This window comes from Phaseolus vulgaris, chromosome 6 (genome assembly GCF_000499845.2).
Source record: "Phaseolus vulgaris cultivar G19833 chromosome 6, P. vulgaris v2.0, whole genome shotgun sequence".
Taxonomy (NCBI): domain Eukaryota; kingdom Viridiplantae; phylum Streptophyta; class Magnoliopsida; order Fabales; family Fabaceae; genus Phaseolus; species Phaseolus vulgaris.
Window position 1 is genome coordinate 21484138 of NC_023754.2, and position 13048 is coordinate 21497185.

Here is a 13048-nt window from a genome sequence, read left to right on the forward strand (position 1 = left end):
GTTGTTTACACTTAAAAATAAGTGTGTTTGAAGTAAACAATTTGTAAAATATCATTTAAGAAGCAGATCAGACTTTCTTATTAAAATAACATGAAAAAAACTTATTTTCAAAATAAGCATATTCGATAAACACATAAAAAAAACAGAAATCTGTTTATTTTAGTAAAAAAAAAAAGCACAAACAAAATAACAAAATTGAAACACTTGAATTGTTGGTATTGAGATAAAAAAGAAAATCAGTGTGAAAGGGGACAAATTTAAATGAATACGCACTTCGCATCCCTTATGCTTCATACAAACTGATAAAGGTGTGTAATATTGCAGGTATAGGAGTATAAAGATTTTCCTTTCCAACTATCTGACCTCGAGATTTGTATATGGTTTGAACTTGAACCAGATTAAAGCTTCAATAGTATAATTTAACTTTTTTCAGAAAAAAAAAATCCACAGAGGAGCCTCATCAATCTGAGGTACCAAAAGGAAAGTTCAACTAGTCAAGGTGTTCCTCCTGATCCAAAGTATTTGCCATATGAAAAACAATATAAGTGATAACAGAAAATTACCTTGCCAATATTGTGAGATGAATACAGCTGAAGCAAACGCATGCAGAAATCAACAACAGCAGCAGTTTCTTGGGCCTCCAAGTATGTAATTTGTCCATCGACCCAGTCAACTACAAATTTAAGTAGCAGGTACACAACTGCAGACTAAACAATAAGAACATATAAGTACAGAACAAGATGTCAGAAACTTGGAAATTTACACACATTTGTCAAACGAAAAGTAACAATAAAATCGACTTGGAAAAATGAACAATTTATATGATATAAGATGTTCACAAAAAAAATAAGATAGCCATATAGATAACACTTCTGAGTTTGTCAAGAGCATTGAGGATACTGTATAAGCTGAAGATACTGATAAATATGACTGCTACCTCATGTTTATAAACTTCAAGAAGAACTAGAATAGGATTCATTACGGAGAATCCTAGTTCATAGATAGCCTTCTGTGTCCGAGGTTCAGAAGCACTTGCAGCTCCACGTAGCCGTTCTAACATGCAGCTGACCTACAGAATGTCGATGATGTTGAGGAATTATTTTCATACAAACATTGGAATGGAATAATTCCTCAAGCCCTCACCGAAAGGAGAATATCTGGTTGTTGTGCAATGCTTCTAAAATTACTCTTCCTGGATATCTCCACTATGTATGTTGCAATAGGACCCATGAGATTTCGTACATACCTTTAAATAAAAAATAAATTGAAAGGTTTACAGTGTCATAAATTTTGAAAACATAGCAAAAGAAAGTTGAAGTAAATACTCACTGACTAGACGCATCTGAATTTCTTATGCCTGAAGCTGAACGAACAAGTGTTTGTGCAAGAGACCGCTGGAGCAAGAAACTGATGGCACTTAGAAAACAACTGATAACAACATAGTAGATGGTGGGAGATAAAGATCTTACCTGATGAGCAGTGTCCAACAAGATCAAAGTCTTTTCAGTGGAAAATGAGGTTGCTAGTTCATGCCACGAATTCTGCACATAATACCAAATGAACAAGCGAATCAAACTGTGATAGTAAAATATGAAGGTCATTTTGGGATTCGAGTGTATTAGAAATAACATCTTTTTTATGATAAATGAGAATTTGATATCTTCTAGTATCTACAACACTTGTAATATTGTTTAAAACCAATTAAAAAAAATTAATATATCATGAAGAAAGCATATAAAGTGAGGAACACATATTAATGTTTAAGAAACCCTAAGCATTACAGAAACATTATTTTTAGAATTACACCATCACCAAAAATTGTTTCAGAATACTTCCCAGTTTCAGGGAGCATAAGAACTAAGTAAACAATGAGAAAAACTTCTGTGCTGGATTGACCATTAAATTGAAATGATTACTGAAGATCACATCAAAACGGTAATGCATTATTGGATCTAGGTGCTGATCAACCTTAAGACTATCAAGGACATTGACTTACACATTGTGGAAGATGCTGATAGTAAACACAAAGGAAGGAAAGGATCGATATGATGTGTTTTAAAGTTTGATTGAACATTTTGTCATCATTATAGTGTTATGAAAACTTTACTCTATTCTGGCAAGTATTGTAAACAAAGTTTCCCTGTTTATTGGCTCCAGATCTATGAGCATTCTATTATTATAACTTATAAGCAACTACTTACCAAACTTGAATCACCCATTAATGAAAAAATACATTTTAAAATATGCAGACTCTTAAGTTTGCATCAAGACAAAACTTTGATGTGTTTTATCAATTTAAAGGTACATAAATAAGTATTGACTCACCAGGGTAACAAGGTGGATGCATATATGCTTTTGCTGAACCAGCGAATGAAGTAACTGGTAACAAGTGAGTCCCTAGGAAAAAATACATTGCATAAGAACAAGGTCATTTGCCATTTATTCCAGTATCTTTTACAGATAAATTGCACTTACAGATTATAAATTGATTATTAAATTTTAGAAGGAAAAAATGGTAAAGAAAATATGCATATTAAATCAATCAAACATAAATGTTAAGGGTGCCAATCAACACATCTCAGAAGATGAATGCATCTACCCAAGTTTTAGATGTTATAATTTATGCTCCTTTTGGATAATTTTGACATGGAATAACATATTCAATTCTATTTTTTTTCTTTAAAATATCATAAGTGTAGCTCGTTCACAATCCCAACATTTCAGAAGAAAAGGCTTGGATACATAAAAATATCCAATATCTTAATCTTACGTTGAAGACTAAAAATACCTCAGAATTATAGAGTATCCTACAATGCTAAAGTGTAGCACAATACTAGATGTGAGATGATGGTCCATGTTCTTTATGACCTTGGGCTCGTATGGCTTACTACAAGAGTATGCTGCTACATGTGATCATTGTAGTCAAAATCAAGAGTTAGATCCTGGAATCGTATGATTCCACGATTTCACACCTTCTGTCTTTTCCTATGCCAACATATGATCGGAACAGTGTGAGATCAGTGGGATTGTCGCTGAAAATCGAAAAAATGCAGGATTGTCGTTTCGAGTTCTATTTCAGGTCGGCGGTTTTTGTTCCTTTCAAGCCCAATAAAAAAATGACTTTCCCTCTTCTTCACATTCAATAGATGGTTTGCGTCTTGAACTCATTCATCTTCAACTATGCGCATGGTCTTCGTTTTCGTTTCTGTCTATTTTGTGTGTGATACGGTGCCTAGCGCAGTTTTGTTTCTTCATTTGTGTGTTGTTCTAGTGCAGTGCAGTACCTAGTTTTGGGTTTCATTTCGTTTCTCCTTCATCTATGTACATTTTCTTTTCATTCCATCATCCGCATGTGGTTTCTTTTGCATGTCCTTACTATCAGTAAGCAATCATAGTCACAACAAGTCCTCTTTTGCATCTCTGTGTCGTTTTGATCTTTTTCATTTATGTCTCCTCTTTTATAAACCTATATTGATTTTACAAAATAAAAATGTTAGGACAGAAAATAAGAATAGGGAAATGACAGGAAAGGTGTACCATAGGAGAAACATTAGAAACCGTTAAGGGAGTGGTTAGTGGGGTATGGTTGGTCTTTAAATAAAGACCAACAGGTTTTGGAAAGGGCAGTTTTTGAGTATTAGATTTTGTCAACAGGAATAGTCCTGTGAGAAAGGGAGGTTGTTCCCTTTGAAGGCTTGTCTTCCTGTAACAGTGAATCACAATAAACAGAGGAATTTTCAGTATTCTATCTCTATCTTTGTGTGTCTTGTTTTATATTTACGGAGTACCTAACAAGCATAAGCATTAATGGCTTTGGGAATTGGGGCTTCTAACCCTTCCTCTATTGACAAAGTGATTGATTATGTTTTAAATATTTGTATTATTTTCATAGGTGTATATATATATATATATATATATATCATACTTTTGTAGAAAATAAAATCTACAATTCGTCTTATAATCCCACAATTTACGATTTTGTGAGTTCTCCACGATCTTAACCATAATGTCGATTTTTAACTACCTTTGCCTGTGATTAGATTTTGGGAACACCAATAAACCCTAATGTGACTTCCACATTATCTATGTTCCTTTATATTCCTCAGCAAATAAACATGAAGATACATACTTTGTGTACAATCCCTTCATTCTCCGAGTAATAGTTATAGACGCTATCACATAGGAAATTCTAAAAATCGTCCAAATGCAAACATTGCCAATGCATTGGACATACAATTGATAGGTGTTGGAAGCTCCATGAGAAACCCCCTTGTTCTGACAATATTTCCCAAGCATCTACGACTAAGTCACCAATTGCTCCAACACTACCAATTCCAACAACATTTGAAGACTTTATCAAATGGTGTTCGACTCATTAATTCACTGGTAACACTAATTCAACGACGCACATTGGTAATTTATCTGTTTGTCTCTCTCAAACTCCTTCCCTTGGTCCTTTGGTCATTGACTTTGGTGCAATTGATGGCATGTGTTTTTGGTACCACAAGTTTTGTACATATCTCAAACCTGGACAACATAAACTTTCACCTCGATCATTCAAGTGTTCATTTCATATTATAAATATTGTTTATTCTAATAAGGACATATGTAGTCACTTTCACACAACCGTCAATCTTCCTTCATTACCACCAGTGACTCTGCCACAATTGGGATGCTTCTCCAACACTTCTTTGGGTATATCAACGACGGATCCGATCTCCTTTGAAAGTGATTGGCCTATTTTCTAAAAGGTACATGTTCTACGTGCAACCCTTCTTTCCACTATACAAGCCTCAGTTACGCATTGGCTTTTTACCATACATTATACTTGTTCATCCTATTCCTAAGTCTCCAAGTGGTGATTGATGAGATGTGTGCTTTCCAATGTAGTGGTACTTCAGGTTGGTTCTTCTTCCATCTAACAAGTCAATTGTTGGGTGTTCATGGTTGTATACACTTAAAATTGATCTCTATGTGAATAGTCCCTCTAAAGTAGAGTTTATGGAAGTTATACATATTGAGATTATTATTAAAAAAGGATGAAGATCTCTTTGGATTGAGACCAATTATTTGCCTACTATGAAATCCTTCTATGATAGCTCTTTGGTTACCTGGAGGTTAAGCAAGAGATGGCTTAATGTTTAGAGTCCACAAGGAGAACACATTTCAAATTTTCTCTTATTTAAAGGGAGGGAAATAGGTGTGGATGGTTTAGCAACTTACGATTTGAAAACTTCGTTTATTCGATGATAGTGTACCTCCTTGTATTGTTTCTGACTTCTTTGGGCTGGGTGTGGTCTGCTGCCCTGCCCTTTAATAATATTTTTAAGAATACTGCATATAATTGATACAAGTTGTAGAGCTAACTTAGTTAAGTTTGCAACTTCTGTAGTGATTCTATAACATTATTTTCTTTGATTAAAATAAAATCTACCACCTATAATACATTTACATAATATGGTAAAATATACTGCTTATTGAGAATTATGATAAATATGCATGTAAAGATTGCAGTTGTGAACGTCTGAACTTTGATATATACATCACCTTAGTTACAGAAATTCAAACTAGGTAGACAATAATGTGCAAAAGAGAATGCCCAAAATTGTTAGAATGATAAACTCAAACCTGCAAATCCTTCTCTCCTGGATATGATGTCAGTGTGATGAAAGCTATTCGTACAATAATATCAAGAACAAGTTTCCCTTGGTTATGTTCTCCAAAGAAGCAAAGCAAAGTCTTTTTTGAACTATGCTCATGATGATGACCTGAATCTAATATTTTCTCTCCAATCCCATCAGAAGACATCAAATATGTACGAGACCACCTTGCAAGGAACCATATAATTGACTGCATAGAGCATAAATTTAAAAGGGATTGAGAAGTAATAAAGTACCTCATGAGAAAGAATCACAGAAAATTTAATTAAACTTAATCTCCAAATAAGACCATAATTTAAAACAACCCATAATAGGCTTCTATTGGTGTACACAGCCAAATATTATCAATGGTAATGTCACTCTTTATTTCGTTTTTAAACAACTTGGAAGTTGTTAACCTAAAAGAATTCTGAAAAACTAGTCCAGCTGATCATTAGTATCGTAATGTTCTTTACATACAAAAACTACTTCAAATATATCATATAGATACATATATAGTGTTCTATATCCCGAATTTAAATCTGAAAAAGCTAAAACAACTTAAACAAAACTCTTATAAAACAAAATTATTAATTATATTTAGAAGAATGGAAACAAAGCAAGGAACAACAAAATCAACATTTTAGTTCTGGGTTTGAATGGTTAGATTTGAATCCTGAATAAGATTTTGATAATTATTTCTACCAGTGAAATAAAGCAAGAAAAGAAGAAAAGCAACATATTCAGATTGGACAGAAATTTATGAAGATAGTAGGATGTAGAAGAGTCAAATTAACATTATATAAGATGGATTTACATACCTCCAGAAGTCGGGGACTAAAAACTGATGCCCTCATTTCTGGACTGAGGCACTGCTCAGCAAATTTTATGATTGAGCTGCATTAATGCATAAGGAAAAGGGTCTTATGGTTGCATAATTGGATCAGACTTTATGTAATGCAAACTTTGACAGAAGGTATTGTATTAAAGTGTTAACTCCATGTTATCATAATTTCATGCATCAACTCTTTACTATTATCCTAGGAAAAACCGTAACAAAGAACAGCTCTTCAACTCAGACAAAGTTATCAGGCCAGTCATGTATGTGCTCACAGACAAACAGCAAACACAGGCATTAGTCAAAACCCTACAGAACATTTATAAGATTCCTTGCAAAAAACTCAAATAAAAAATTCCAAATCCGAAAAGCAGAAGAAGAAAAATTACCTGGAAAGTAAAATAACAGGATGCCTATCTGCTTCAACGACATCAACAACAAACTGGGTTTGTATCGTATTAGGAACCTAGACATCACAAATGACGTAACCTTAAATCAACATTGCATATTACTGTCAACATTGCCAGAATGAATAATAAAAGTTAAATATAGAAACATTAAAGAAATACAGTTATCCTGTCCATCCCCCCTATAAAACCCATTTCTTCTGAACAGTCTTTTCTATATACACAAGATTTGGCATATTTGCCAGTTTGTGATACACAGAAGAAATGGAAATATAAAAGAAATACCCAAAAAAAAATTGTGTATCAACCCGCCGAATCCCTGTTTCCAGTATTTTCTCTTTATTAACCCACTATCCCCTGCACCAACAATCAGTTCTAAATGAAATATATCAAACACAGAAAATACAAATTGCATACCAATGGTAGTTCCCCCTCCCCTTCATCTGCCATTACATGACCAATAATCAGCAATAATGAATAAAGTTCTTCCAATGTTTCAGTCAAGTCAATAATGCCCCTGCCCTACAAATGAAATGAATAATTTGAGCTATGGAAATTATTCACATAACTTCCACAAAATATTTATTACTTAGGGACAAAACAAAAACACAACTACGAAACAAATATATAAAAAACACAGAGAAATCAGTCTCAGTATTATGAAGTTTTCTGATAGAACTTCAGATTTTGCATATTTGTTTATTAGAAGATAACAATTCTACAATCACTAAGAATTATGAAGCATTTGTTCCCAGGAGAAACTATTTATTGTGTACTTTATATTTAGATATTCATTTGGTACAGTTTTATTGTAATTAAAAGGATTTTTTTTAAATAATAACCAAAATAAACTATCAAACTCGTAAAAAATCTATAGTCATTTTAACCAGTTTCCAACTTAATTGCAACCAAAACTGTAGTTAGGTTTTGAAGACATGTGCATCACAAGTTTCTATTAAGAAGTGAACTTTAAACCTAAATCAACCTCATAAAACCGGCTTAAAAGGTGAGGTTTAGACCCACTTATATACTATGAAATGTTCTAATCTTTAGTCGATGTAAGATCTCCAGCACACCCCCTCACGCCGAGAGTGACAGCTTGTGCGTGAGACTATATATTTGCAGGTGATTCAAAAGCGGCCCAATAGCGGGTGACCTAATAAGCCAAACAAATTCTCGCTAGGATAGACTTTAAATGACTCTAATACCATATTAAGAAGTGAACTTTAAGCTTAACTCAACCTCATAAAACCAGCTTATAAGGTGAGGTTTGCACCCACTTACATACTATGAAATGTCCTAATCTCTAGTCGATGTGGGATCTCCAACAGTTTCCATAATTTGATTCCAACTAATCCCACCATCTTTTTTATATACCTAAACTCTGATTTTGCCACTTATACTTGGTGTGAGATAATGTACACCCTCAAGATGTCTCCAAAACATAATTCTGGGGTTTTGATAACCCTAGATCCAGGGTGGTGGTATAGACGACAAAATGCTAAATTAATGGCTATTTTGATGTCTAACATTTAATCTTAATGGGTGTAAACCAAGAGTTAACCTTTTTCCTTGTGAGGGCATCCTAGAAAGATTGATTTATCATTTTTAGGCAGCAACATGGGAAGATATTCTAATAGCAACAATCTAGGGGTAAGGAACACAGTTGTTGTAAGTTAATTGCTTGCTAATTATAATAGTTACTAGAGCCCTAGATCATATCCTCAATAATGCTTAGAATGTTCCAGGTTATGACAGATTTTAAACAATATTTATCAACTGCAATGGAGTAGGGGAAAAAGTAAAAGTGAAGATCTTCTAAGCAGTTCCAGGTTTCTTGCTATTATGGACATTGGGCTTTTAATGAAAATAAAATACACTATAAATTCTGGGGAGAGAGCTCCTTAATTACTTTCCTGGATTGCTTATCTGATGATAGAGTAAATAGGATCTGTTTGGACAAACTTCTCTATAGGCAGTTCTAGGATAGAAAAATGTAAAAAAAAAAAAATGTAACGATTTTCTGCATAACCTAAAATTAGTTTATGAAAAAAGTTAAAAATTATAATTCAGAGAAACTATATGAGAGAACATCTACAAAATTAGTTAATGCATAAGCATACTTTTAACTTTTAAAGAAAACCAGTTAATTTTTTGTTCTTATTTTTCTCTCTATATGTTTATGGAGAAGTTACTTCAAACAGGCCCATAGTGTGGGACTTCTGAACATACACGATTTCTATTACATGTTAGTGTTCATTATATTTTAGAATATTTTAAGTCAGTTAATATTCTATTAGAATCTATTCTCAGTTAATTTGCTGATATACACAAGAATTACAGAACTCTGAATACATAAAAAGAATACTCAATTTTATTTTCAAGGAGATTTTCTCTCAATTCCTCTCTCTCTTTAGAACACTTCTATATAGAATGTCTCTGTAAAAGGGTGTAAATGTACATACTCCTAATGAAACAAAAAAGAAATCCCCTCCCGGCACTCCAGCCCCCATGGCTGACATCTAAATTTTAGGGTTCTGAACAATTGTTCATTTTATTTTGTATGGTGTCAATAACTAATATTAATCTTTGCAGTCAGAACAATTACTAATATTCAGAAGCAGCGGATGGGGTGAAAAGTAAATTAATAGCCAACAGATCTAAAATGTTCATCCAAGGAAGTTAAACTCCATAAAAAAATATAGAGAGAAATCTAAACTCATTTTCTAACACAATCTTTACTATCAGATAATTTTATTGGGATTTTCAAAATTGAGTGATATCTGATAAATACTGAGGGTGAGCCACACCATTTCGAAGAGTCCCAAAAAAACATAATACATAACTTTACCTACAGAGGATTATGTTTTATAACTACCTTTTTGGTGAGACATTTTTTACCATTTTTACCCTTATAAATACAACATATTTTATTAATTTGTAAAAAAACTACCCACTATAAGTAACAATTCTTATAAAGAAAAATTACATCTACTCTTATTATATAATTTATAAAATATAAATTTTTTATACACATATTTTTATAATTTTAATATAAATTTAATAATGATTTTTTATTTAATAATTAATTTTTAATTATCATAAGAAAAAAGTGAACAGAGGAACCCGCTGATTCCTCAAATATAAAACCAACCTGATTAAGGTGTGCAACCCGCTGGGAAAATACTCTAATGAGCAAAGGAATTGTAACATCAATAGAAGCTCTTGCAATAAGCGCATAGCAGCTTAACCTTTCATCCATGGCTGCAAAGACATTATAATTTAAATACAAAAAGAAAATTCATCAAGCCCAAACATGATGTCCATTTGATTTCTGGTGATGAAAAGTTATAGTACTTTTGTGATGGTGGAAGATATTTTCACACAAGAACAGAAAAGGAAACAATTGGCCTTAAATGAAATCAAACGGTGGAAAACTATTGCAGCCCCATACTATTTAATAATTCAAATAAATCTAAAAGAAAAAATTGTTCCACTTGATTGTAACTAATAGTACTATGGTATAAAAAATAATAGAGTGATTTCCGTTGAAAGGATCAGTGTCAAAACAGCGAAACTAAGATGTAATATAATGAATATAATGTGTTGAGTACACACATGAGTATTCTTATTTATAATGAACAAGAGATACAATAATAAGGAACAAAATCAATATCTAATAATGGAAAATATTTGGTAATTTTCCCTATAAAATTATATCATATCTCTTTATTTAATGTAATAAAACATATTTCTAACATAATTAACTCATGTCTCTAACACTCCCACTCAAGCTCAAGCATATGTATCATATGAGACAATCCTGTTGTTACAAATGTCATCAACACATGATCCCTAGAGAGACTTAGTGAACATGTCAACCAGTTGGTTGCTGAAGCTGACAAAGTGAATAATGACAAAGCTAGTAGATATTTCCCAAACATGACTTTTTGCATTTTCAAAGTAACAATCAATCTTCAATATGTTTTGTTCCTTCAAATCATATCTTTAACATTCTCCCTCAAGTTGGAACATATGTATCATGAGTCAAGCTTGTTAAAAATGGTCAGAGGGCATGACAACTTTTGGAGAACAAAAATGGGTAGTTGACCCAATGGCTTCCAAAAAGCAAAAAACGCTCAAATAGGGCAATCCAAAAGCCTAGCACAATCATCTACCATTCATTGTTTGTCAAGAGCTTGCATTTCACAACCTGTGGAGAGTAAAAATCCATAGATAATTGACTCAGGTGCATCTAAACATATTTCTAGTAATATCACTATGTTCTTTCCTCTCTTCTTTCCTAAAACACATCATTCATAACCCTAGCCAATGGACCTAAAGTAGCTTCCCAAGGAATTGGTCAAGTTTCCTTTTCTCCCTTAAACTTAAAATTTGTTATTTTTGTTCTTGCTCGTGCCTTTAGTCTTATTTCTTTAAATCAATTAACAAAATCATTGAATTGTTAAGTAATCTTTGATGTCAACTCCTTTGTTATAAAGGAACATGGTATGGGTCGGATGATTGGTGAAAGACATGAATCTAGAGGTCTGTACTACTTTGGTACTAGCTCATATGTATCTTGTGTTGCATCCTCATCTCCTAAATTGCTACATGAACACTTAAGTCATCCTCATTTGTCAAAATTAAAAAAGATGGTTCCTCAACTTAATAGTAACTTTAGAATATGAATCATGTCAATTAGGAAAGCATGTTAGGTTTTCTTTTCCTAAGCATTCTCAATCTAGATGTAACTCTGCTTTTTCTATCATGCATTCTGATATTTGGGGACCAAGTCATGTGTCATCTTTTGGTTTTAGATATTTTGTTACTTTCATTGATGAGTTTTTTAGGTGTACTTGGATTTATTTAATGAAAGATCATTCTGAACTTTTGTCTATTTTTATGTCTTTCTTTAATGAAATCATAAATCAACTTGGAAAAGTAATCAAAATCTTACAAAGCGATAATGCCAAAGAATAATTTTTTTCTATGATTTATCTAAACTCTTAAGTTCACACGTCATTTTGCATAAGTCCACTAGTCTTCAACAAAATGGTATAGCAGAAAAGAAAAATAGACACTTGGTTGAAATTGTTCGAACCTTATTGCTTGGTGCAAATATGCTTATTCATTATTGGGGTGATACTATCCTAACTATCTGTTTTATCATTTAACAAAATGTCTTCAATTTAAAATAAAGTTCCCTACTCCATATTATTTCCAAAAAGAACCTCTCTTTCACATCTCTCCACGTGTTTGCAGTTGTGTATGTTTTTGTCCATGATATGTCTAGATACTTTCAGCTAAAGCTATCAAATGTGTCTTCTTGGGCTATTCTCGACTTCAAAAAGAGTATCGATGTTACTCTCCCGAGACCAAGAAGTACTACATGTCTGTCAATGTCACCTATTTTGAACCAACTCCCTTCTTCCCTCCTACACAGGATTCTAGGTCTATCCAACATGTCTTATATGTGGCTTTAGTTGAGTTTTTCATTCCGTTTGTTGCTGACACCGAAAATACCATACACAATCCTCCTGAACCACCGTCACCACCTCTAATTACCAATCAACGCAGGAACCAAATGGATAGTCTAGTGCCCAAAGGTAAGTCCTCTTCAGCAGGTTCTTCTCAATCTTCACTTGATACCACGGCTCCTTATCATCATGACCCAAGTTGGCCCATTGCATTCGCAAAGGTACTCACTCTACCCGAAACCCTCACCCTATTCCTATCTCTTCGATTACTATTCCAAAAAATGTGAAAGAAGCACTTTGATCATCCTAGATGGCAAAAAACCATGACTATAGAATTGCAAGCTCTTGAGTATAACAAAAAATGGGAATTAGTTCATTTTCCTTCTGGGAAGAAGAAAGCAGGTTGTCATTGGATCTATGCCATTAAGGTTGGACCTAATGGTGAAGTTGATAGCCTTAAAGCTAAATTGGCGACTAAAGAATTACTCAGATCTATGGGCTTGACTAGAATGATATTTTTTTCTCTTGTGGCCAAAATGACTATTGTCAGACTTTTCCTTGCCATCATAACCATTCGTCATTTGCCCCTTCATCAATTACATATTAAAAATGTTTTTGTGAATAGTGGTCTAAAAAAGGAAGTCTACATGGAGCAATCACCTGGGTTTGGTGCTCAGGGGGAGT

General features: G+C 33.2%; 1 protein-coding gene across 10 annotated transcripts in view; it reads right to left on the reverse strand.

Annotated features, from left to right (window-relative positions):
* Positions 1-13048, reverse strand: part of LOC137831830 (uncharacterized) — a 30733-nt gene that overhangs the window by 4071 nt on the left and 13614 nt on the right. For 4 of the 10 annotated variants that reach the window (XM_068639675.1, XM_068639674.1, XM_068639677.1 and 1 more), the window contains exons 15-25: positions 10039-10148; positions 7302-7406; positions 6867-6943; positions 6461-6536; positions 5629-5850; positions 2326-2397; positions 1470-1541; positions 1330-1394; positions 1144-1246; positions 938-1069; positions 564-707 (exon numbers count right to left, since the gene is read on the reverse strand). In XM_068639675.1, the coding sequence (XP_068495776.1) occupies positions 564-707; positions 938-1069; positions 1144-1246; positions 1330-1394; positions 1470-1541; positions 2326-2397; positions 5629-5850; positions 6461-6536; positions 6867-6943; positions 7302-7406; positions 10039-10148 (1178 nt within the window). Of the gene's footprint in view, positions 1-563; positions 708-937; positions 1070-1143; positions 1247-1329; positions 1408-1469; positions 1542-2325; positions 2398-5223; positions 5335-5628; positions 5851-6460; positions 6537-6866; positions 6944-7301; positions 7407-10038; positions 10149-13048 lie in introns of those variants that run through there. The other 6 variants (XR_011084485.1, XR_011084484.1, XR_011084487.1 and 3 more) reach the window with 6 other exon arrangements.